The sequence below is a fragment of the Molothrus aeneus genome, chromosome Z, assembly GCF_037042795.1.
Source record: "Molothrus aeneus isolate 106 chromosome Z, BPBGC_Maene_1.0, whole genome shotgun sequence".
Taxonomy (NCBI): domain Eukaryota; kingdom Metazoa; phylum Chordata; class Aves; order Passeriformes; family Icteridae; genus Molothrus; species Molothrus aeneus.
The window spans coordinates 47940415-47965120 of record NC_089680.1 but is presented as its reverse complement, the minus strand read 5'-3'; the positions used below and the strand labels follow the sequence as shown (position 1 = coordinate 47965120).

The window sequence follows — 24706 nt, the reverse complement described above, 5'->3', positions numbered from 1 at the left end:
CCGATGGCTCAGCAGATGAGTGGAGAAGGGTGGTGGGAATACACATACTGGTAAACGGTGTGGGAAGAGCTCAGGGTACAATAACCTGTGTGCCACACAGCAAAGCAGTTGGGAAGATGAAATTGCCTTCAACGCATGGGCATACACAGAGTGTAGAGACGGGGTCTTTGATTTTATAAGCCAGTGTTTCAGAGGTGTGAATGTAGAATATAGAGTATACAGGTGGTGTCATTTGTTTGTGAAACAGTGATCGAGGGGTGTCTCATACTCTGGGGCCTGCTAAGAGAAATAGTATCTGCTTGGCTGCTGTAAAGTCTGGTCGGGAATTTCCCAGTCTCAAAAAGTCCTTGAATCTGTAATAATCTAAAAGCTTTAGGATGGAATATAGAAGAGCAGCAGACCAAAGCACATGGAGATTAAGTATTTCAAGTAGTCCTTCATGGAAGACTGTTTTATTTCTTTACCCTTCTGCTAAAGATTGCTAGTTCCTGCAAGGTGGAAGAGATAGACCTTGGAACAGGAGGATCCCCAGCTAGAGAGTTCTAAGTAGATCAAACTCAGTATATCGTTAAATGTCTAGAAACTAAGAGGCAAATGGCAGTGATTCATTATTTCATATAATTTTGGTGAACAGTCCTGAAAAGAGATGACTTGCTTGCAAAAGCAAGCAATAATAAATTCTAAAACCACAGTGGTAACAAAATTTTGTAACTTGGGCATCACAGCTATGCTTGAAGGAATTTGCTGTTAATGGCTGAAGGGACTTGGCCATTGCTTTTTGACAGTGAATACTGTCTGAAATTAAGAATTATTTTTCCATTTAGGCTCAGAAAAGTTTGGAGTCAGGATAGAATAATGTCTATTATTAAACTGTGATGTAGCAATATATCAGATGTTTAGGAAACATCCAAGTTATCCTAGAAAACAATAAACCAATTTAATTAGTGGCAAATTTCCACATGCAGTTGATAATTATACTGCATTGTTACCTACTTTATACTAGGGTAAATATTTTGGTTCTTCAGATAAGCAGGTGTTTAAAATTAAAAAGCAATAGAAAACCTGTCTGCGCCAAGGCCAATGTCTGCACTTGGCAGCTTTTTGAAGCTACTGGGTTACAGAGTTTTAAGGCAGTACTGGAAATAATTCTGCTTTGAAATATGTTAACAGAAGTTGAAATGGACAAATATCAGGAATTTCCTTTGATTCTAGTCAATTCAGACAGCTTTGAAGTGTCTCCACATCTACGTCTAAAATTATTTCAAGAGACCATTACTACAGCCAGATACTAACTGTAATTAAATGAGATCTTCATGGCTGGAAAGATATGTGGGCTAGTGATTCAGTCCTGTTGGATCTGTGAAAAAATGGTGGAAAAAGATTTTATTTTTTCTCAACTTACAGACCCTCTGTTTTAGGAGATGGTATGTTCTGTGTCTGGATGGAAGGTTTTTAGAATTTCAGACAATGCTTGAAGAAAAAAGAAGGACAGAAAACTATTCTGCTTCTTAAAAGACTGTTTTGCATAAATGAAGAGAAACTGCTTTGTCAGAGGGGTCATGGTGGTCCTAGCTCAGACAGGTAACTTGGAGTTAGCAGACTTTGGTTTAGTTTGCTTTGTCACTTCCTTATTTTGCAGTTTTTTACTTTGGCTTCTTGTTTTATATAGTATAGAATATGTATGCAGCAGTCACCAACTTGAAGAGTTTTGTGAGAGGTTTGGCTCTAATTATACTAATATTGTTCATGCAGTTTCAAAGAACAAGCTTATAGGTGTGTCAAAAGTGGCATTCACATCTTGATCACCAGTTTATTTGAATCAGTGGCTAGTTTTACTTAGATAATGACAGGACATCATGCTCAGAACCACCTCTGAAGAGAGGTTGTTTTAGAAATGAGGAAAAACAGTGGGGTCTGTTAGATCTGAGTCTGGCTGGTGTCACTGCCAGTGATAGTCACTGATAGTTTTCTCTGATAGTTTCCGCTGGTAGTTTTGCAGAGCCGTAATGGATTGCAAGTGGACTAGAGATACCAGGTTGCCTTTGACAACTTGGCACAGATTCCTGATCACCCTGATGTTGCTATTACACCAAAGCATTGTATGGTCATGTGTGATGAAACCTAAACTAATGTCTTAAAAATAGGGAAATCTTGAAATTTTGTAAGTTGAATCTTGATTTTGAAAGTTTCATGAGAGTGTGATATTACAGTAGCCTTTCTTTTAGAACTTTACTGAAAAAATCTGAATGCAGTCTAAAAGGAGCATGGAATTGCTCCTCTTAATATTATCATGTATTGTCACACTTTTCTAGCTGGCAAAATCAGTAGAGAGATTGATACTGCTTTGAGTCAAGGATAAGCAAGCCTTGTCTATTAATCCAGAAGAAGTTGCATCTGCAGAGTGGAGCAAAAATCTGATATAACATCAAATTTATACCAAAAAGTTGGTGTTTACTTAAACTCTTGCTAACACCTTAGTAATTTCTGTTTGGGAGGAGAAGAAATTGGGTTATTTTGATGTTTTGTATTATTGATTTTCCTAATGTACTTTGGCCTACAAAAGGGTATGTAGGGTTTTGGAAATAAATGTTTAACTTGCTTTACCTCACCAAAATGTGTTTAATGGAGATACATAGGCTATCTTAGTCAAAAACTTCTTATTTTTGTTTACAGAGTATGTCAGTGGATGCATCTGAGCAATTTATTCCATTCTTTTATTTGGAATATGAGATTTTCTTTCTTTCATTTACTAAGGCAGAATAGTTTTTCTACTTATGCAGAGGTTTCCATCAGAACAGGGAGAAGTAATTTTACTGTTTGATTACAGCTGAACTTCATAACACTTAAATATTGTTAATACAGAATTTTTATATACGTTTTGTAGAAATAGAAGCACTAAAATTGAGTTTTAACTGGAAAAAAAGTTTCTATTCTAAATTTTGGAAAGAGAACCATTTGTTTTGTTAGGTACTAGATGTTCATTGTAAGTGCAGTAGTATCCATATTTGGGGCTGCACTTGTGTGTATTGTTCATGAAGTGATTATCATTTGATGTAAGTAAATTACTATTATTAATGACACACTTCTTGTTTTCTCTGTTATGTCAGGAGGTGTACTTCAAGAATCTTTCAAAACAGAAGCAAAAGGAAGTAATGGAGAAGAATGGAAACAACCACAAACTTCGTGTTTGTGTTGCTACTTGCAACCGTGCTGATTATTCAAAATTAGCTCCCATTATGTTTGGTATTAAGGCAGAACCACAGTTTTTTGAGCTTGATGTGGTAGTGCTTGGTTCCCACCTGATTGATGATTATGGGTAAGGTGAATTTTTATCTACCAGTATATTTCTGAGATGTTAGCAATGATAATATGAACATTAGGTAAAACAAACTCTTCGCATCATGAGTGCAGACAACAAAGTTTTACTTTTTTTTTCCAGAATTTTATTTTGCAGCTCCTTATGAGATTGCATATTTTATGCAATCATTTTTTTCAGACAGTCTTTGAATTGTAGAAAGTTTTGTGCAAATGCTGTAACTGAGACCCCAAAAAGAATCACAGGCTGTATGAAGTGAGAAAGTGATGTAGTGGATTTTTCCCTGAAACCTGGTGATTATCATATGGAAATGTGCTACAGTTTTTTAGTTTTCATAGAGAAAAGAGCCTCCTCAGTCATGTTAAATTGCAGCTCTTCTGCTTTACAGTTATTGGAGAAAGTACATATTGCATATGCCAGGAGGACACTGTTAGTTCTTACTTCCAGTGTTGTGGAGGCAGGAAACTGTCGTCAAATGTTTCTGACAAAATGAATGACAAAATTTAATAACAAAATGATAGCTGTATGGTTGTCTGGTCATGTATGGGTAGGTGGGAGAGAACTAGTAAGACAGGATGTTCCACTGGTGACTGTTGTCTCTATGCACATTACAGCACTCTGTTCCTTGCTTTGTACTGGACATTGTTTCCATCCAGTAACATGGCAAGGTGAATTCAACATCACAAAAGTGACCTGATTCAAAAAAAAAAAAAACAGTTTAACTTCTTGACAGGTTAGTATGTTGAATTGCACCCTTTCTGATTGGAGAAATAAAGTAGTTCCATGTCATTTGCCATAAACGACAAACGTGGCCCTGATTTCTCCATATCACATAACCTTTTGCTGTCTGCAAGACTTGTGCAAAGTAGTACAAAATACTACTTTTCGAGTTCCAAGGTGTTTAACATTTGTCTCTGTATTGTGAATGATTTGTAATGCACAAAGCAAACAGTAGAGATTTTGATCTGGCAAACATAAATGCACAGTCTCACTTGTCTCCTAGATTTTCACCTTTCAAAAAGCAAAGAATACAGAAACAAAGAGGAAAAAAAGTTTTCTGAGATGAATGTACATAATCAGGAAGATGGTAGGTCTGTGAAGGATATTTGTAAATGGAGTTGGAAATTTAATGAAATTTATGCTCTATAAATGGAGCCCCTTTACTCTGTAAAATAAAAAGGATATGCCTTAAAAAACCACAGAATCTGAAATAATATATGCTACCTGCAGGATGTTTTCTTTAAACATACAGGCCTCAGCTTTGCATCACATTGGTTGTTGTATTTATAGAGTTGTCCACAGAAAAGTCAATAAACATACCCTTTCTGACAGGAAGTCATGCCATATCTATTCTCTGTAAGTCTCGGTGGACATATGAACAAAGAGTTTGATTTCTGAGGATTTCCACAATGTGTTCAGCACAGTTCTTCCTTAATGGTGTCTAGAAAAACTGGATGTTTGGAATATTAGGGAGGATCTTCACATAGATGAGAAGATTCTGTTAAAATCTTAAAAGCTGCTTTCCTCAGTGAAGAAGATGGGGAAAGCAAGTATTTTTTCAACCCCAGTACAGCTGTTGTAATTCATGTTTATTTTGTGAAGCAATATTGCTGTAAAATCAAGTTGTATTTACTCTAATAATGCTTTTTCTCTGACCTTCAGTAATACCTATCGTATGATTGAACAAGATGACTTTGATATTCATACAAGACTGCACACCATCGTGAGAGGGGAGGATGAGGCAGCTATGGTGGAGTCAGTGGGCCTTGCATTAGTCAAGTTACCTGATGTCCTCAACCGCCTGAAACCTGACATAATGATAGTTCATGGGGACAGATTCGATGCTTTGGCCCTGGCCACGTCCGCAGCCCTGATGAACATTCGCATTCTTCACATTGAAGGTGGGGAAGTCAGCGGGACCATCGATGACTCCATCAGACATGCCATAACCAAACTGGCCCATTACCACGTGTGCTGCACGAGGAGTGCAGAGCAGCACCTGATAGCCATGTGTGAAGACCATGACCGCATCCTTTTAGCAGGCTGTCCCTCGTATGACAAGCTTCTCTCTGCCAAAAACAAAGACTACATGAGTATTATTAGCATGTGGCTAGGTAAGCGGGCCACTTCTTATGTTTTTCTCACATGCCTTTGAACACTAGACAAACTCAGTAAGTAGGCTATCAGTCAAAAAATAATATATATTTTTAATAGTACTTGGTATTTCTTTCTACATTTACTTTCATTCTGCCACATACAACTGAAAAGCTACAAATCTATTTTACTGAACACTTCCAGGCCTTTTGCCAAGTCAAAAAATAATTCTTTAAATGGGTAATTTCTCTGAGCTGAACAATTTAAAAGCAGAACAGTCTTACATGAGCAGTTACTTTGGTGTAGTAGAGTTTTAGTTAAATAGAATCAAAGCTGTTCAGGCCTAATATAAAAAATCATACAGAATTTGTATTATGAACCTTTTTTTGAGGAATGCACTGCAACAGGACAACATGCACCAAAGGCTTTTGGTGTTTAATACTGACTGACTTAGAAATAATTCCTGTAAACAGTGTGGTTTTATGTTTGCTTTTTATCTTTGACAAAGCAGTGTCCTGTATGGCTACCATGTGTAGAAGCAGGAATCTTTTTCAATCAGTCTGTTTTGCAGATAAATGTTTATCAAATGTACTAAGACAAGTGTGACTGCCTGTTTTAAAACAGTGGAAATGAGGTCTTTGCTTGAGAATGGACCACTGACAGAAAATCAGAGCAGCTTCAGGAGTTAGTTCAGATTTATAGTGGTGTGAGAACAGTGTCTTGATCTCCTGGTATAGTCTTGGAAAGCTTCAGAAGTAGGCTTGCAAGTTAACAGTTTGTAGACATTTAGGCAGTGGTCTCTAAAATTATGAGACGTGCTTAGGCCAATAACAAGCTAGGCTGCCCTGTAAGTCCCTTGATTTTTATTCTAGCATTTTGCCTATGTGTTAGATATATCCCATTTGGTGCCTCAACTTTTCAGGGTTTCACATCTGTAGTTCTAAAAGTATGTCCTTTCTTCCTCTTGCTATTCTACGCCAATGAAAAAACTTCTCTTGCCCTCCATTTGGACAGGTGAAGATGTCAAAACCAGAGATTATATAGTTGCTCTGCAGCATCCTGTAACCACAGATATTAAACATTCCATAAAGATGTTTGAGCTGACACTAGATGCACTCATCTCCTTCAACAAGAGAACACTTGTTCTATTCCCTAATGTGGATGCAGGTGAGTAGAATACCTTCATGACAGAGTGACACATAACAGATTGTCTTCAAAAGAGTGCTTTTATCCCAGGTCCTCCAGCCAGATGGAAATAGCTGGATTGTGTCAGCCTCGTGGGTGCATCTGCTGCAGCTCTATGTTCACATTGCTAGAGGACATTTCAGTTTTTCAGTGTGGGAAGGAAAATGAGGAGAAACCAGGTGACATGGAGGAGCAATATTAGTGCCTCTTAAATTAGCTTAAAACTACAAAGACACTTTTGCAGTGAATTCTTGTATCAAACTTTGGCATATGTGCTGAGCGAAATGATTTACAGTGTAAGGATAAAAAGAGCAAAAACCTGTTCAGAGCTGGCAACTCAGTGAATGGCTGGCTACTATATTCTTTGTGTGCCTGGACTTTGATTTTAAAAGTAGAACTTAAATCATTTATTGTACTTTGCTTTTCTGTAGGAAGCAAAGAGATGGTTCGTGTGATGAGGAAGAAGGGCATTGAACATCATCCCAATTTTCGGGCAGTGAAGCATGTGCCATTTGACCAGTTCATTCAGCTAGTTGCTCACGCTGGTTGTATGATTGGTAACAGCAGTTGTGGTGTCAGAGAGGTGGGAGCGTTTGGCACACCTGTTATCAACCTGGGGACACGGCAGACAGGAAGAGAAACAGGTATATGTTTGCTTAAATGTGTTTTGTAGTGCAGGACAGTGTCTCAGAGGTGTCACCATTGCTTTAGTGGGAGCAAGGGGAGGCACAGAACTGATGAAGAGTGATGTCAATCTGATGGGCATCTTGCTCTCACAGAGGAAATAAAAACTTTTTTTTTTTTCATTTCTAAAGCAGCTCATACTCTAATGTAATTTGAGCATCTGATCTGTCCTATTACCTTAATTTTTTGTTGTCTAGGTGAAAATGTTCTTCATGTTCGTGATGCTGATACACAGGATAAGATTCTTCATGCTCTACAGCTGCAGTTTGGGAAGCAATATCCATGGTGAGTACACTTATCTTAATTCATTGAAGGGGATGTTAAAGCAGTAGAGTAAAAGGCATTTAGTCCTAAGGTGTTTCATCATATTTGATTGGAGTGCATTTAAGACACTGATTGGAGGTTACAAATGATTTTTCATTTCAGAACCATAATGTGGTGTCCAGTATGCAGTAGTATTTATACAGCAAAATGTTACTAGTAATGTTTCAATACAAGTTCATTTAACATGTTCATGTTTCAATACGTGTTCATTTAACATCCAACAGAAAGTCAAGAAGACAAAATTTATATTAACCTAGACCAGTGATTAAGAGAGCTTGTTCTTTAGGAGCAGCATGGGGAAGAACATCCTGTCTGCCTACTTTGACTTGTGCCTTAAGGACACTTTGTGTAGGTACAAATGATACTGAGAGCCAAAAAAAGGCCAGGATCAAGGAAGACTATAAAGCCCTGGTGAGGCACATGAAAAACATCTCTGCCCAAGTCATCTCCTCATGTATCCTACCAGTCAGAGAAATCAGGACAGTCAGAGGCAGACACATTGTGCAGAGCAGCGTCTGGGTTTGTGGCTGGTGCTATCAAGAAGGTTTTGGCTTTTATAACAGTGCGTTGTGTTTTTATTATTTTTAGCCTGTTAAAGGGGAATTGGACCCCTTGGCTAAAAAGGGCATAAAAAGGGCAGTGTGTCTTTGGCAGCAGGCTGGCCAGTCTGGTGAGATGGACTTTAAACTGAAGGACCTGGGAGGCAGGGTGCAAATGGCAACGATTGTGCCATTGCTTCCTCCTGGGGAGCAGGTCATAGCAACCGCTGCAGAGTCAGATGTACCTTGGCTGCAGCTCAGATTGAAGATCTGTCTCATTTTGAGGAAATTTAAAGAGATGGGCACTCTGAAATGAGTAACTTCCCCCTTGATTCCAACCAATCCCTTTCCACCAGTAAGGAACAACACACCAGTAAATGCAAGTGAAAAAATAAGTTTATTAACAAACAGGATGCCTGCAGGTTGGGCGTGGGGGGGGAATGTAAATAACTGTTAGATACCAAACTGCTAAATCTCACAACCCCGTGGGAACAGAGAGAGACCTGAAATGCCGGAAATAAATGTTCCTGAAGTGGTGCCTGCCAGAGGCAGCTGCATGGCTGAAGGACAAAGGGAAACGGGCATCACACCTTTCCCTTCCAAGGTGGTGCCTCCCAGGTGACCACACATTTGCAGGAACAAAGAGGCAAGATGGTGAGAACCCCCACTGGGAAGGCAGAAGTCTGCAGAGCAGTTCTGGAGGCAGATGGAAACTTTCTGGTGGCAGTGGCTGCTGCCACTTCCTGCTGTCTGTGGGCTCTGCCAGCGCTGCTGCTGTGCTCTGCACCATGGTTCTGGGATGGGCTGGTGGGGAAGGAGCAGTCCATCCGCACTGGCACAGGGTGCCTGACCCCAGGAACTTTCTGGCTTATTTGCTGCCAGCAGACCTTGCAAAGTTCCCTTTGAAACAGTTTCTGACTGCAAAATGCAGTTTTTAGAATAGCAAGCCCAAGGCTGCCACAAAAGGGAGAAGCTCTACTCCCATAGTCTTCTCTCCTGGAGCAGCTCGGACTGAGGCGGGGCCAGCCCCTCCCTGCAGCAGCAGGATGGCCCATACGGACTTCGCCCCAGGACAGCCCAGAAACACCAGCTGGAGTCCGTCTGAGGCAAGGTGGATAAACAATCTCCAACCACATTCCAAAGCATCAAAACACAAGAGAAGCAATCAAATAATTACTGTTTTCATTATTCTCTGAGACTTCTCACCTTCCCAGGTGAAGAAATCCTGGTGAAGGAATTTTTCAGAAAATATGACAGTGACAAGACAGTAATGATTTTTTGGCACAGATAGTTGTGGAATACAGCATTATAGATCACTCCAGGACAGGATCATAGGGCAAAACACATCAAGGGTTTTTATGACTGTGGTGTTCATGACTCTCACACCCCTTCAAGCAGCCTGGTTGTTTGATCTTCTGTGAAGTGCCTGTATACCAATGCACTCAGCAGGTGGTATAAACAAGGTAATCTAATAAACTAGAAATCGCTGTGAGGTTGCAGAGCCATGATCTCATTGGAATTACGGCAACATACCTGGAATGTTGTCATGGATGGCTATGTATAGAGATAAATGTTGTCATGGATGGCTATATCTAGAGAGGACAGGTCAGAGAAGCAAGGTGGTGGAGTTGCTCTTCGTGTGAGAGAGCAAGTGGACTGTATCAGGCTCTACTCAGGGACAGATGAACAAGTTGAGAGTTTATGGATGAGAATTAAGTGACAGGCTAATATGGGTGACACTGTTGTGGGTATTTTTGTGTGGGCAACTGAAATAGCGTCACAGGCCCTGATTCTCCTGGGAGATTTGTACCTGATATTTGTTAAGAGTGACAACACAGCTTGGCACACAGTTCAGGAAGTTCCTGCAGATCAGTGACGATAATTTTGATGCAGTGGTGGAGAAGCCAGGGAGGAAAGATGTGTTCTGGACCTTTTACTAACAAACCAAGAGGCACTGGTTGAAGATGTGAAGGCTGGGGACAGCATTGGCTGAAGTGACCATTAGAAACTCAGAATCCTCCCCTGGGGAAGCAAAACAGCAAGCAAGATTAGAACCCTAAACTTGCAAAAAGCTAACTTTAACCTCTTCAAGGGCCTATTTGGAGGAATCTGATGGGTTAGGACTCCAGATGAGGAGGGTTTCCAAAGAGCTTGTCAGTATTCAAGCATCACTTCCTCTGACCTAAAGACCAGTGCATCCCTATGATCCAGAAATCAGGCAGAGAGGGCTGGAGCCCTAAATAGATGAGATTTTAGTAAAACTCAAACAGAAGAAAGAAATTTACAGGATGTGAAAAAAGGGACAGGCCACATGGGAGGACTCTAGGAACATTGTCACAATATGCAGGGATGTGAGAAGGAAGGCCAGAGGCCACTTGGAATTCATTCTGGCCAGCAATATAAAGGACAGCAAGAAGGACTTCTACAAATTCATCAGCAGCAACAGGAAGAACAGGGGAAATGTGTGGCTACTGCTGGATCATATGGGTGTCCTGGTATTGGAGGACACTGAGAAGGCCAAATTATTGAATGCCTTCTTTGCTTCAGTGTTTACTGCTGAGAACAGCCTTCAGGAATCCCAGACCAGAGGTAAGAAGAAAAGGTTGGAGAATGGAAGACTTGCTTGTAGAGGGTTGGGTTAGAGATCAGCTAGGCAGATTAAACACCCATAAATCTACAGACCTGATGGGATGCACCCATGTGTGCTGTGGGAACTAGCAGATGTTGCTAAGCCAGCCTCCATTATCTTTGAAAAGTCATGGAGTGGTAAAGATGCCTAATAACTGGAGGAAAGACAGCGATCTTCAAAAAGGGCAACAGAGAAGGGCTGGTGGGAGATATGATTGTTGGGATATATGGCCATTTGGGATACAGTGATCATGAAATAATAGAATTCTCAATAACTGGTGAAACAAGGAGGGGCACCAAGAAAACTTCCACTGGACTTCCAAACTGGACTTCCAGAGGGCAGACTTTGGCCTATTCAAGAAGCTGATTCGGAAAGATCCTTAGGAAGCAGCCCTTAAAAACAAGAGGGTACAGAAAGAAAGTAATCTTGAAAGCACAGGAGCAGGCTGTCCCTATGTGCCGAAAGATGAGCTGTTGGAGAAGATGACTGATCTGGATGAAAAAAGAACTCCTGAAGGAACTAAGGGAGAAAAAGACGATGACCTCTGCAAAAAGGGGCAGGTAATTCAGGAAATATTTAAGGAAGTGGCTAGGTCTAGTAGGAAAAAAAAATCTAGGGAGGTAAAAGCCCAATTAAAACTTAATCTGGTCACTTCTATGAAGAATAATAAAAATACTTTTATAAATACATTAATGGCAAAAGGAGAGGCAAGGATAATCTCCATTCATTATTAGATGGGGTATTACAGTATTTAGTAACTAAGGGTGAAGAGGCAGAGATACTTAACACCTTCTTTGCCTCAATTTTCAAGAGAAAGACAGGTTGTCCTCAGGACTGTCCTCCTGGGCTGGTAGATGGGGACAGGGAGCAGAATGGTCCCCTGTTATCCAGGAGGAGGCAGTCAGAGACCTGTGGAGCCACTTAGATGCTCACAAGTGTATGGGCCCAGGTAGCCATCCCAGGGGGAGGAGGGAGCTGGCAGATGAGCTTGTGAATCCACTCTCCATCATTTACCAGCAGTCCTGGCTCACTGGGGAGGTCCCAGATGACTGGAAGCTGGTCCATGTGATGTCCATCCACAAAAAGGGCAGGAAGGAAGATCCAGGACACTACAGACCTGTCAGCCTGACCTCTGTGCCTGGCAGGAGAATGGCACAGATCATCCCAAGTGTGGTCACATGGCACCTCCAGGATGGCCCAGGGCTCAGATGCAGCCAGCATGGATTTAGGAGGGGCAGGTCCTGCCTGACCAACCTGATCTCCTTTTATAACCAGGTGACCCACCTGGTGGATGAGGGCAAGGCTGTGGATGTTCTCTACCTGACCTTCAGCAATGCCTTTGACACCATCTCTCCACAGGACTTCCACTCCTGGAAAAAGGTGGCAGCCCAAGGCTTGGACAGGAGCACTCTTTGCTGGGTTCAGAACTGGCTGGATGGCCGGGCCCAGAGAGTGGAGGTGAATTGTGTCACATCCAGTTGGGGGGCAGTCACCAGTGGTGTCCCTCAGGGGTCTGTGCTGGGACCAGTTCTGTTTCATGTCTTCATTGATGATCAGGACAAGGGGATTGAGTTCACCATCAGTAAATTTGCAGATGACATCAAGCTGGGAGCAAGTATTGATCTGTTAGAGGGTAGGAGGGCTCTGCAGAGGGACCTGGACAGGCTGGATAGATGGGCCGAGTCCAAGGATATGAGGTTTAACAAGTCCAAGTCCCAGGTCCCAGACCTGAGTCACTACAATCTGCAGCACCACAGGCTGGGGATGGTGTGGCTGGACAGTGCCCAGGCAGAAAGAGACCCGGGGGTGCTGGTCCACAGCTGACTGAACATGAGCCAGCAGTGAGCCCTGGGGGCCAAGAAGGCCAAGGGCATCCTGGCCTGTATCAGGAACAGTGTGGCCAGCAGGAGCAGGGAGGTGATTCTTCCCCTGTACTCAGCACTGGTGAGGGCACACCTTGAGTGCTGTGTCCAGTTCCTCAATTTAGGAAGGATGCTGAGATGCTTGAATTCATGCAGAGAAGGGCAACAAGGCTGGTGAAGGGCCTGGAATACAGATCCTATGAGGAATGGCTGAGGGAGCTGGGAGTTTAGCCCGGAAAAAAGGAGGCTTAAGGAGACCTTATCACTCTCTACAACTCCTTGACAAGAGGCTGTAGCCAGGTGGAAGTTTAGGCTAGATATTAGAAAGAATTCTTCACAGAAAGAGTGGTTTAGCATTGGAATGTGCTACCCAGGTGTGAAAGACAGTATGAAGTTCCCCTCATTTGCCTCATGACCGTCCCAAGGACAGACATCTGGAACCTGATTGGAATTCTGGCTGCTCGTGGTGGATGAACTTCCAAAAATCCTGAGGCCTCTGAGCAGAGTTCTGGCCTGCCAAGTGATTGTTCACAACTGTGTCTACAGTGACTGCTTCTAGCAGGGCCTGCCAAGGGGCAACGCACCCTATATGCTTGCACCTGCTTCACGACCCTAGCCCAGGAATTCTCCCACCTCTTGGCCAGATGGAACTTGCTGGGGCAACTTTGATAGCCCCCCCATGGAAAATCCTTCATCTGCTCCACTACCACCATGATGGACAGAGATTGAAGCCCCCTCTCCCAAGGACTGAGACTGAGACCCCCATAATTCTGATCCAGGGGTCCTGGCCTGACTGAAGCAGGATGCCTGCTAAGTGCTGCCTGCAGATGTGTTCACTGGACCTAGACTGGTTTCCCATAGAAACCAGTGCTGAAACACAATGGGTCCTGCTCACTGCTGACATTGACTTATCCTGCTGAGAACATGGACTGTCTGTACCCTTTTTCAATATCTTTTTCCCCTCAGCCATTTCAATAGACTTACTTCAAGATCTGTTCCCCCTCTCAGCAATGGACTATAGTAGAACCCCGAGATAACCAGGACTTTGAGATCTCCCCGACACAGCAGGCGGATCCTTGGCCGGACTGCAAAGGATTTCCTCTCTACGTTTGGTAGCTATAACCCCCCTGCTTTCTCTCTCCCCCCTTCTCTATATTTTTTCTCTCCCTTAATCCCTCTATCGCATTTGCTGTGGTCATTCAATAAAAGGTGCATTTGTTTTGATTAATACTGAAATCCCCACTGTGTTGTGTTTTGCATTCTGAACCATCACGACTCCTGTTTGTATGAGCGGATCGTGACACCAGGGAGGTGGTTGAGCTGCTGCCCCTAGAGGTGTTTAAAAAAAAGACTCGATGAGGCATTCAGTGCCATGGTTAAGCTGATAATGTTAGGTAACAGGTTGGATTCGATTGTGTCAAAGGTCTTTTCCAGCCTAGTTTATTCTGTGATTCTGTTACTTGGGGTCTGGAGCATCTCTCTTATGAGAAGAGAGAGAATGTGGAAGCTGGTCCTGTCTAGACAAAGACAGGACAACTGAGAGGGGGGATCTCTTCAATACATAACAATGTCTCCAAGGCGGGTGCCCAGAGGATGGTGCCAGACTCCTCTCAGTGGTTCCCAGCAATAGGACAAGGAGTAATGGCCAATAACCAAAACACAAGTTACATCTCAACTTGAAGAAGAGCTTTACATTGCAGGTGGCAGACCCCAGGCAAAGACTGCTCAGGTATGTCGTGGAGTCTCCCTCCTTGGAGACATTAAAATCCCACCTGGATGAGTTCCTGTCACCTCATCTAGACCTGCCTTGGCCTAGGTGATCTCAAGAGGTCACTTCCAACTCCAGCTATTCTGTGCTTCTGTGACACAATACTCAATAGCTGATTTGACCTCATGATGCATAGAGAGTCCTGAGTGCAAGCTTCCAGGGAAGCTGCAGAATTCTGGCAAGGTGCTTTTCCTTATTCCTCAGCCCTAATGAGTACTGACTCTGATTCCTCTAACATTTTAAGTTCTTATAAAGTTTGATAGATACTTGTTCAACTAAGGACAAGGCTAAAAAGAGTATTTCTTAAGAATCTAAACTGAACAGTAAAACTGAATTCTTTAATACCAAGTATCTGATGCCGTGTATGATATTTTAGAAACAGCCATGTTGAAAACTGACGTGAATGTACGGTTTATTATTACATAGTTGGCATCTGTGCAATAAGTACATCTTACTTGATTTGTAGCACATAAACTGTCCATATTTTTATTTTTGCTTCATTAAACCGAATTTTACAGGGGTTTTGGTATCATTAGTTTCCAGTTTTCTACATTCCAGTTTCATATTCCAAAATGGAGCTAATGCCAGACTTGAAAGATCTGTGTGTGTTCTTTAAACTACTGTCACTATCTACCATGTCTCATGACAGTCTGTCATAGTGTGAGCTGCAGTATTGGCAGAGTAGCCAGATCATAATATTGTAATGATACTGTTACACTCTTCTGCCATACGAAGAACTTTATAGATTCCAGTGTTATTTCAAATTACATGAATTCTTTTTTGTATTATAGCTCAAAAATATATGGAGATGGTAATGCTGTTCCGAGGATTTTGAAGTTCCTTAAATCTATTGACCTCAAAGAACCATTGCAAAAGAAATTCTGTTTTCCTCCTGTCAAAGATAATATCTCTCAAGATATTGACCATATTCTAGAGACACAGAGTGCTCTGGCAGTGGATCTAGGTGGAACAAATCTCCGAGTAGCAATCGTCAGTATGAAGGTAAATATTCTGTTGTGCTTCTAGATATTCTGCCAGCTCCACTGGGCTTTGTGGATACGGGCTTGTGATGCCAAATAGCTCCAAAACAAAGCAGTCTATCAACTTGTGTTGAGGGACAAAGAAGATTTCTCACCTTCTTTCCTGCCTCTCATACAGTCCTGATAAAACTTGCTTATTGCTTTGCTCTTCTAAGACTGATGTTAAACTAGCAATGCCCATTTGCTGGTGCAAGGTTTTAGCTGCTTCTTTGTGGGTTGACTACAGACTTTTGCATGTGTTGGTTCTTCTTAAAAGGTGACTCGGTTCAACCTGCAAGGTTTTGTATGTCAAGCATAACATGGAGGGCTGCAGTATTAGATTTTTTGCTTCCCCACTGCCTTACACTTCCATGTAATCGACACAAGACCATTCTGAGCAACAACCAGCATCTAGCAAATCAATTTACTGAACTCTGCAGCATTTCAAAGATGTTAATAAAATTCATGATGAGAAGTCTTATGCTTTTGTTCTCAACAGTACTGGACAGCTACACCTACAGTTACACTTCATATTTGCAGATAACTAGATCAGTTCAATAATAATTGCCCAGAAGACAGAATAAGGTGCCTGAAGCATGAAGGGTTATGCAAACTGACCTGACACAGTCTACAATTTTCACATTAAGAGAAAATTTTCATTTCAGAGATGTTTGACAGATCTTCAAGATCTTTAAAGACAGCTTTTAAAAGTGTAATATTTTTAGAAGCAAAATTGACACCACATTTTTTCCTATGAGTCAACACAGACTGGAAAAAAAATGTAAAAAAATTCTGCCCACTTTACAGATCTTGAAGTTACATTTGTGAAAATTGAAATGCTAGCAAATCAGAGTGAAAACAATCAGACTTTCATAATAAAATTTACACAACAGATGTAAGTATTTAACAGCCAGTGGCAGAATATGAGATTTAATTTTATTTTCACAAAAAAAGAAGATTTAAAAATTCCTTTTAGGAGGCCTTATGTCTTCTGATAATATTTGCTGCAATCTTGTCTTCCAAAACAAGTTCTCTGATGCACCCTCAAACCTAAAAGTGAAGAAGAAACTAAGCGTCCAAAATCCACAAACTGTCGCTTATGTGATACTGAGATGGTGGGACCCAGTCCTCAAACCCATTATCCGTGTGGAATTTTCCAAGTTCTTTGGCAATAATGACTCAGCCATGTTGTTTATAGACTGTCTTTGTTACTTCTCTTTACTGAGTTGCATTAATTCAGTGCAGTTCACTGAGATACATGGTACAGGGGATTTAACAGGGAGAATAACACTGTTACACAGGATACCTTCAGCAGTCTCCTGGCTTACTCCTGCCATGTAAACATTGAATTAATATCAGTTCCTTAGTACCCATAGATTCCAAGCATGCATCGTGAATACTTTCATTACACAGCATGAATAGGGTTGAAAATAATCTTCATGGCCCCTCCCCACTCTCTCCAAAGTATTTACAAGGGCATATAGTGACAGGAAAAGGGGGAATGCCTTCAGCCTGAAAGAGGGTGGGTTTAGATTAGATATTAGGAAGATGTTCTTTGTTGTGAGGGTGGGGAGGCACTGGAACAGGTTGTCTAGAGAGTCTGGGGTGCTGCATCCCTGGAAGTGTTCAAGGCCAGGTTCGATGGAGCTCTGAGCAACCTGGTTTGGTTCAGTGTCCCTTCCCATGGTAGGAAGTTGGAACTGGATGACCTTTGAGGTCCCTTTGAACCCAGACTATTCTGGGTCCAAGTGTCATGATGTATGACACTTGATGGTACTCTACAGATATTGCAAGTAACTCAGAAGTGTAATCACTTAAAAGATATTTCTGAAAGTATAGTCAATTTTGCCTTGAAATTTCTAGCATTTCTGTCTGATTCTGCTTTTTTGGTGCAGAAACCTTTCATGCAGTCAGATTGGAAAGATTTTATTTTTAAAGCACTGTGGGTTTTCTGTCCTTTTTAAGCAATTGTTACTCTTTTTTTAACACAGTGTTGAGCTTAAGTACATTGCTCTGTCATGGTTTATGCCTAACAACAGTTGCAGCAGCTCTGGTGATACTTCCTCACATAAGCTATGTGTTCCTTAAAATGTGTATTTAATTTCAGATGGGAGGTTGATTACAGAAGCAGAATGCAATGCCTAATCTTGCAAACTTAAACTCAAGAGCTGTCAGAACGCTGCCTGCAGGCCCAAAAACTAAAGTATAGCATCTGTGGTTTTTTTAAAGAGATAAGTTATGGCTCTCTATTTTCAAATTGACCTGTAATTTATATGGAAGAGAAATTTCATCATGACATACATTTCTCTAGGGCATGTTTTGTTGTTTTTAATTTCTAGGGTGAAATAGTTAAGAAGTATACCCAGCTCAACCCTAAAACCTATGAAGACAGACTAGCATTAATTCTAAAGATGTGTGTAGAGGCTGCATCAGAGGCAGTAAATGTAAACTGCAGAATTTTGGGAGTAGGTAAGTTAACAAATACTTTTTACATCTATGTTTTCCAACATGAAATTAAATCACTACTCATTAATTTAAAACACCTCTCTAAAATGGATCTTCTGTACCTCAAGTTCTTACATATTCTTAACAAACAAACATTTCTAAATAGCTAAAAATGAGAAGCTGAGTATAAAGACTGAAGTTTCTACAGTTTGTAACAACCATTAAACAATCTGTTAAGTTATGGTAAACTGTATCTAAAATGTGTTTTTGTAGTACTCTGGATTATGAAGCTCTCTGCTGTCTTGGCCTTGTGAATCAGATGCTCAGTGTTTATCAAAACAGCTCTTTACTGTCTGTAAGCCTTTCTTTAAGGCTAGGATCAACTGTGCAGCAGAATTTTCAGATACACCAAAGCAAACTAAAAAGGCAAGAATGTTAGGAGTAAATTTGTAGCTAACAGAGACAAAAGCAGCCCTTCTGCTGACTTCTAGTTCACTTGCAGTACAGTTCTGTATTAAGCTGTGCTTGTATCAGACAGGGCTTCTTCAGTTTGATGGTGACTAGGAGATTTGGCCTTAAATAGTAGTTATTTATGAAGATGTTGATTAATGTGTCCTGGATTTTTAAGAAGGACATAGAATATTCATTTTAGTTGAGAAATGTTCATAAAGAAAAGTAGTTTGTTCCAGATGAAAACTTACCTGAATCACACACTACAAAGAAAAGTTAACTTGAACTTTAAAAACAATGTTAAGTACACAAAGCTGTAAGGAGAAATGTTAGCCCTTCAAATCTGATCTTTTTTACACCTTTAATGTTCAATTCAGCTGCTTGTTTTGGAGCTTTTATGGCTGCTTTCCATTACAGCATTAACCCTGGAGCCATCTTCATACATGACGCAGTCATATAAGCTCTGTACAAGAAAATATTCAAACTTTATTGTCTAGAGCTACATACCTCCATTATGGACACCTGCTTTTCAGTGGTCCTGAGAGACTCCACCAACTCTGGAAGCCTCTCCAGCTAGGGAAAACTGGGTTGGCCAATAGAGCCTGTTACTGGCCTACTTTGTTCAGCAGACAAATCTCTGAACATAGTTTTGATCTTTCACAAAAAATGTGTGTTTTTAAGGAAAAATCGCTACTCTAGGTCTAGTAATTATTTTTAGTCATTCTGAATCTTGAGAGTAATAGCAGACTTCTGGACACTAATAGAGTTCCAGGGTTTGAATAATTTTTTTTTCTGTTATGTCTTTTCTATACCACTAACAAGAAAGGCAGCTATTAAGTGATTTGCTGCAATCTTCCCTGAAGTAGGAACATTAACTCTCTGACTAACAACCACTACCCATCTAGTTAGTCTAAAGATACTTGGTGCATTGTGATTAGAGGTGTGGCATTCTATGAACTGTCTTCTTTACTTTGAGGGTGACTGAGCACTGAAACACACTGCCTGGAGAGGTTGTGGAGTCGTCTTCTCTGGAGATATTCAAAATCCACACGGACAGAATCCTGTGCCACTTGCTGTAGGTGAACCTGCTTTAGCAGAGAGGTTGGACTAGATTATCTCCAGCAGTCCCTTTCAACCTGAACCATTCAATGATTTTGTGATCTGTACATGTCAAAAGTTAAACTGCCAGTAATACTTCAAAAATTTTTACTTTCATACTCTGCTTCAAAGCCTAATATTAGGGGAAAAAGACCTTGTCATTAGAGAAAGAAAAATAGGTTTTTACTTAAAGTCTGTTACATAGACTTAGTTTTCATGTTTCTCTCCTGTATTTTTGGGACTTAGGTATTTCCACAGGTGGACGGGTAAACCCTCGAGAAGGAGTTGTGCTTCACTCTACAAAACTCATTCAGGAGTGGAGCTCTGTGGATCTCAGAACTCCTATATCTGATGCTTTGCACCTGCCAGTCTGGGTGGACAATGATGGAAACTGTGCTGCTCTAGCAGAGAGGAAGTTTGGTCATGGAAAAGGAATAGAAAATTTTGTAACACTGATTACTGGTACAGGTGGGTATGTTGTAGTTCAGTGACACCCAAAGTCCAGCACCATCACTTAGAAGCTCGGGTGTTCTATAGGCATAAACATTACCACTGTGCCTGGAAAACCAAAAATTCTTTTGCTATACTGTTTGTTTGGTTTAGGGTGCTTTTTAATTTATTCCGGCAAATAAAACCACTTCCATAGTTTATAGACTTTTTGATCAAAGAAGTTCTTCTGGTACTGCTACACAGGCGAGTAAGGAAAATCTGAGCAACTTCAACTGGAATAATTTGGCATTTTTCAGCTTTATAGATTAATCCTCTTTCAACTTCAGAAATGCAGAATATGTATCTGGAAGATAAGCAATTGAATATAAGAAAGTATGCTTAAATCTCAAATGCAAATGTGGGGTAACTTTTCTCATTTGTTAAGTATATAGTCCTTTAGATGGTGGCAGTAAGAACTAGTTGATGAATCTACACCCAGTTTGGAGAGGGGCAGCAGAGGCCTGCATATTTATCTGTCCTGGCCCTTTAACACACAAGTTTAACTGTCTAAATACACCATTAGAACTTCTCTTCTGAAGTGCAAAATTTTAAGGCCACTTGGATAATTTTCTGCATAAAGAGTATGACTCACAAGCTTAAAAGTTCTGTCATATTTCAGTACCATCCATAGGTTTAAAAAAATTACAAACATTATATACCATTTTGATACATATATGAATAGGAGGGAGCTATGAGCTTGTGTATTAGGAGTGTCAAATCACTGAAGCAAATTATTTAATCTTGTCTACATCAGAATCAGCAAATATCAGTGTTTTGTAGTCTTTAAAAACTGTTGGGGAGCAGGGGCTGTTTGTCTTTTTTTTAAACAAAAGAAGTCTTAATATCTTTGCAGGAATTGGAGGTGGAATCGTTCATCAACATGAATTGATCCATGGCAGTTCTTTCTGTGCTGCTGAGCTTGGGCACATTGTTGTATCCTTAGATGGACCAGAGTGCCTGTGTGGCAGCCAAGGATGTATAGAAGCATATGCCTCAGGAATAGCGTTACAGAGAGAAGCTAAGAAACTGCATGATGGTATCTATTTACTCTGGGTTTGAAAACACTGTTACTAAACTGCAGTATAGGAAGACATTATAAAAGAAGGTATTGAGAAAAAATTAATCTGCCTTCTTTTTCTAGGAGGAGACAAGAATAGGTGCACAGGCAGCATACATAATACAGATCATTTTCAGTAGCAAGGAACATTTGGAACCACTGGTCTCAGAACTCGCAGAAGCACACAGTAGAGCTGGTCTTTTCTTTTTAAGCTTGATGAAAACCCATCTGACAGGCATTCTGTGACATTTGGTTTCACAGTGATAGTCTTTCAGCAAAAGCTTCTAAGTCTTAAATAATTTGAGAATATTTATATTTTATTTATTTTTGGGTCCAATAAGACTAGTGAATTACCACACTCTAACTGTTTGAGTTTGATTCCCTGCTTCTGCAAGTAGTGTCCCGAATAATATGGATATGATTACTTCAGCTAAACTCAGGGTTGAACAGATTGTTCAGGATTCAGTATACAAGTAAAAGAGATGGAAAGATTTTAATTTTTCTTTTTTTTCACCCTCTGACTTGCCACATTACCATGTTTTGCTCTTGGTTTTCTCTCCTTTTCAGATGATCTGCTTTTAGTAGAAGGAATGTCAATGAAGGAGGAGGAGATTGTTAGTGCTGCACACCTTATTCAAGCAGCTAAACTTGGGAATACAAAAGCAGAGAGCATTCTCAGAACAGGTGAGAACATAGCCCACAGGGTGAAACACTTTCATGATTGTATTTTAGGGGATACAGAAATGGTAGTGCACTGTAACGCTACAAGCAGCCTGTACATGTTGAGGCCCTCTCAATATAGAAATTACTAATGGTAATGAGATTTTAAATATAAATGTTGGAGAAAATGTCAGCAGAAGTGTTAAAAGTATCTGTTCCAGTGGGAAAAAAAAAAAAGATTAAAAGGCTCTGCTTTAAAAAATAAGTAAAGTCTCAACCTTATCATAAGGGAAAATTCCATTTCATTGTAGACAAGTGAATGGCTGTTGGAGGTAGCAAAGGCAATTTATGTTATGTGCTACTTTACATGGTGGATTTTACTGATTTACTAGTTTTAAGTATAGTCCTTCCTCATACACAGTGGTTAACACTGAGGGGGTAGAGCGATGCTTTCCTATTTTCTCCTTTCTTACAAGCATGCTTAATGCCTTGTTTTGTCTTTTCACATCCATAACGTTGAATAATGCATTATTGTGCAAAAAAAATTGCCTTTTCTTTTTTTACTTTCAAAAGAAAATTTAATAGCAGACACATATTACCTGATAACATAAAACTGAACAAAACACTTTACTGACTTTCCAGTGTTATTTGCTGCTAACAGAACTGTTTCAACTACTGATGCTAGAACTGCTCTGAGTATTCTACTCAATTTCTTTTTACTTCATCTTTCAGCTGGGACAGCGCTGGGCCTTGGTGTTGTGAACATTCTACACACAGTGAACCCGTCTCTCGTGATCCTTTCTGGGGTTCTAGCTAACCACTATGTTAATGCTGTCAAAGATGTGATAAATCGACAGGCACTGTCCTCTGTTAAAACAGTGGATGTGGTGGTCTCAAATCTAGCAGATCCTGCTCTTCTTGGAGCTGCTAGCCTGGTACTGGATTATACCACACGTAGAATATACTAAAGAATTACAGAAGAATTAGAGAATTGGACTATTCAAATTCCTAATGGGTGGAGGGAATACTTTGCCCCAAACTTTTCTTTGATGAGAGCAGCTAATGAATCAAAGTAGTGTTCTGAGTAGTTAGTGACTACTTCAGCATTTCCTAATTGAGGTATTATCTTTTTGTATTTTTCCTAAATTTCAGCTGACTTCATTGGAAGTAATGTGCAATTCTGGTTTTTTAAGCACCTCTGTTGTTAAGCCTATACATTACTTTTGAGCGTGGCTGAATTATTTATGAGCATCTCTTGCTGTATGGGGATAATGTTTATGGTGTGTAAAATTATTATAACTCTTGGGGATCCATATCTCATTTCCCACTTATGTGAAATGAGATGCTTACCAGCTTTTCAGTTTTCAGGATTTCACCCACAGAGTAAAGATGAAGTAATCATCAGTAGCAGGTAGTAATTTAAGTGGGTGGAAACGAGGGCCTCTACAATAAAAAAAGGTTACACCTAGAAGAAATTCCTTTTCATTAAGGACTTGGTAGAGGCAACCAGGTTTATTTATTAGATCATCTCTGAAGGCCAGAGTCCCATTTTAGAAGCTTTGCATATGAAAGAAAAAAAACTACAGTTTAGTGAGCTTACAGCCTGCAGAAGAGTCCAAACAAACTGATAAGAGAGCAGTGAGCATCTTTGTCTTCTGGCTATGGCCAGTATTAAATTGTTTGAATTTTAATCTTGGGGGACTTTTCAAGAGACTTAATCTACTACTTTAAGAGAGCAGGGCTGCTTATTCTTTGGTAGCCAGTTAGCTGAAATTCAGCCAGGTGGCACAGCTGATCATAAAGAACCTTTCACTGCAGAGTGACACAGTGCATCCCCTCAGCCATTCAGGTGGCTGAAGGTGCACTGTTCTTGTCCTGCTTTCACCATCAGCTTTCAGGATGGAGACTCAAATCTGACCCTTATCCTTGCCTTCAGAGCATTCAGAGGCCTAGGAGAAAAGTATGTCAAGTACCAGTGAAGGCTTGCCTAAGTAGGCTGTGGTTTGTATTTCTTTAGTGAGTCCTTGATATACAGTGCTGTCTTTATCCAGCTGCTTTTTTAGCATTCTTTCAAGATGCTGGAGGAATTGAAAAACCAACCTATCTATCAGCTAATCCAGAAAGATAGCTCTGGAGGAACAGCCATAAGACTATCCTGTCCTGAATTTAATGACCTATTTTAACATCTAACTCAACCACTGATATTCTCAGGAGTCCAGTATTGTGTTAGTACAGGGGCTATTTCCACACTTGAACTTCTCCTCCAATCAAAATGAAACAATCTTCTGCAACCATTGCCCTGTCCTATACAATCAACTTGGAATGAATAGCTCCTAGTTCATTTGCTAATTCTGGGATATAATCTATAGAGATTGTCTTTACTTCACCCTCTCTTCCACAAGGAATGCTTACTGGTAACTCACATCTTCAGAGCGGATTTCAGGAATACCACCAGATCTCCCTCCTGACATCTCCAGGAAGAATCCTGCAGCCTCTATACCACTGGCAAATAACTGGTTCTTAACTCTTTGCCACGTTATACTAGGCTTTATGTAACCAAGGAGATTTAGTTCCTTTTCCTACAAGTCTTGGTTCACTTGATGAGTATTGAAGGTAATGGAATTACCTTCAATGCCACAGCATTAGCTCTATGAGCAGGTCAAGGAGAAACTGGCATTTCTCTGCAGTGACAGTAACTCAGATCAGGAGTATTGAGGTTCTAACAGTGAGGAGGCCTGTCATTTGATCTTTCCATCCTCGACTATGACAAGGAATGCCTGGCTGGAATGCCTGGCTAAAAGTGGGACCAGGCTTTTGCTTTCCAGACCCTCTGAAGCTCTGTATTTATTGTATCTCAGACTCAAAATGTTTTTCCCGAGCAGCTAAAGGGAGGGTGCAGGCACAGAAAAAACACAACAGACTAAAACACAATTGAAAAGTTTTACACCTTTAATGTCATGTTAAGAAAACAGTTCTTTAAATGCTTTTGAAAATGCTTTTTTTCTGTCAATTGGCCAAGAACTTGCTGCATATGTAGAAGCAGTTTATAAAATCAGAAAGAATAAAAAATCATGTTTAATAGTGTAA

General features: G+C 40.5%; 1 protein-coding gene across 3 annotated transcripts in view; it reads left to right on the top strand.

Moving 5' to 3' along the window:
* Positions 1 to 24706, top strand: part of GNE (glucosamine (UDP-N-acetyl)-2-epimerase/N-acetylmannosamine kinase) — a 34440-nt gene extending 9734 nt beyond the window's left edge. For 2 of the 3 annotated variants that reach the window (XM_066569816.1, XM_066569817.1), the window contains exons 2-12: positions 3108 to 3316; positions 4979 to 5430; positions 6425 to 6577; positions 7027 to 7239; positions 7477 to 7564; positions 15193 to 15403; positions 17760 to 17889; positions 19660 to 19881; positions 20756 to 20938; positions 21527 to 21643; positions 22352 to 24706. In XM_066569816.1, the coding sequence (XP_066425913.1) occupies positions 3108 to 3316; positions 4979 to 5430; positions 6425 to 6577; positions 7027 to 7239; positions 7477 to 7564; positions 15193 to 15403; positions 17760 to 17889; positions 19660 to 19881; positions 20756 to 20938; positions 21527 to 21643; positions 22352 to 22587 (2214 nt within the window). In that variant the 3' untranslated portion in view covers positions 22588 to 24706. Of the gene's footprint in view, positions 1 to 1531; positions 1582 to 3107; positions 3317 to 4978; positions 5431 to 6424; positions 6578 to 7026; positions 7240 to 7476; positions 7565 to 15192; positions 15404 to 17759; positions 17890 to 19659; positions 19882 to 20755; positions 20939 to 21526; positions 21644 to 22351 lie in introns of those variants that run through there. The other variant, XM_066569818.1, reaches the window with a different exon arrangement.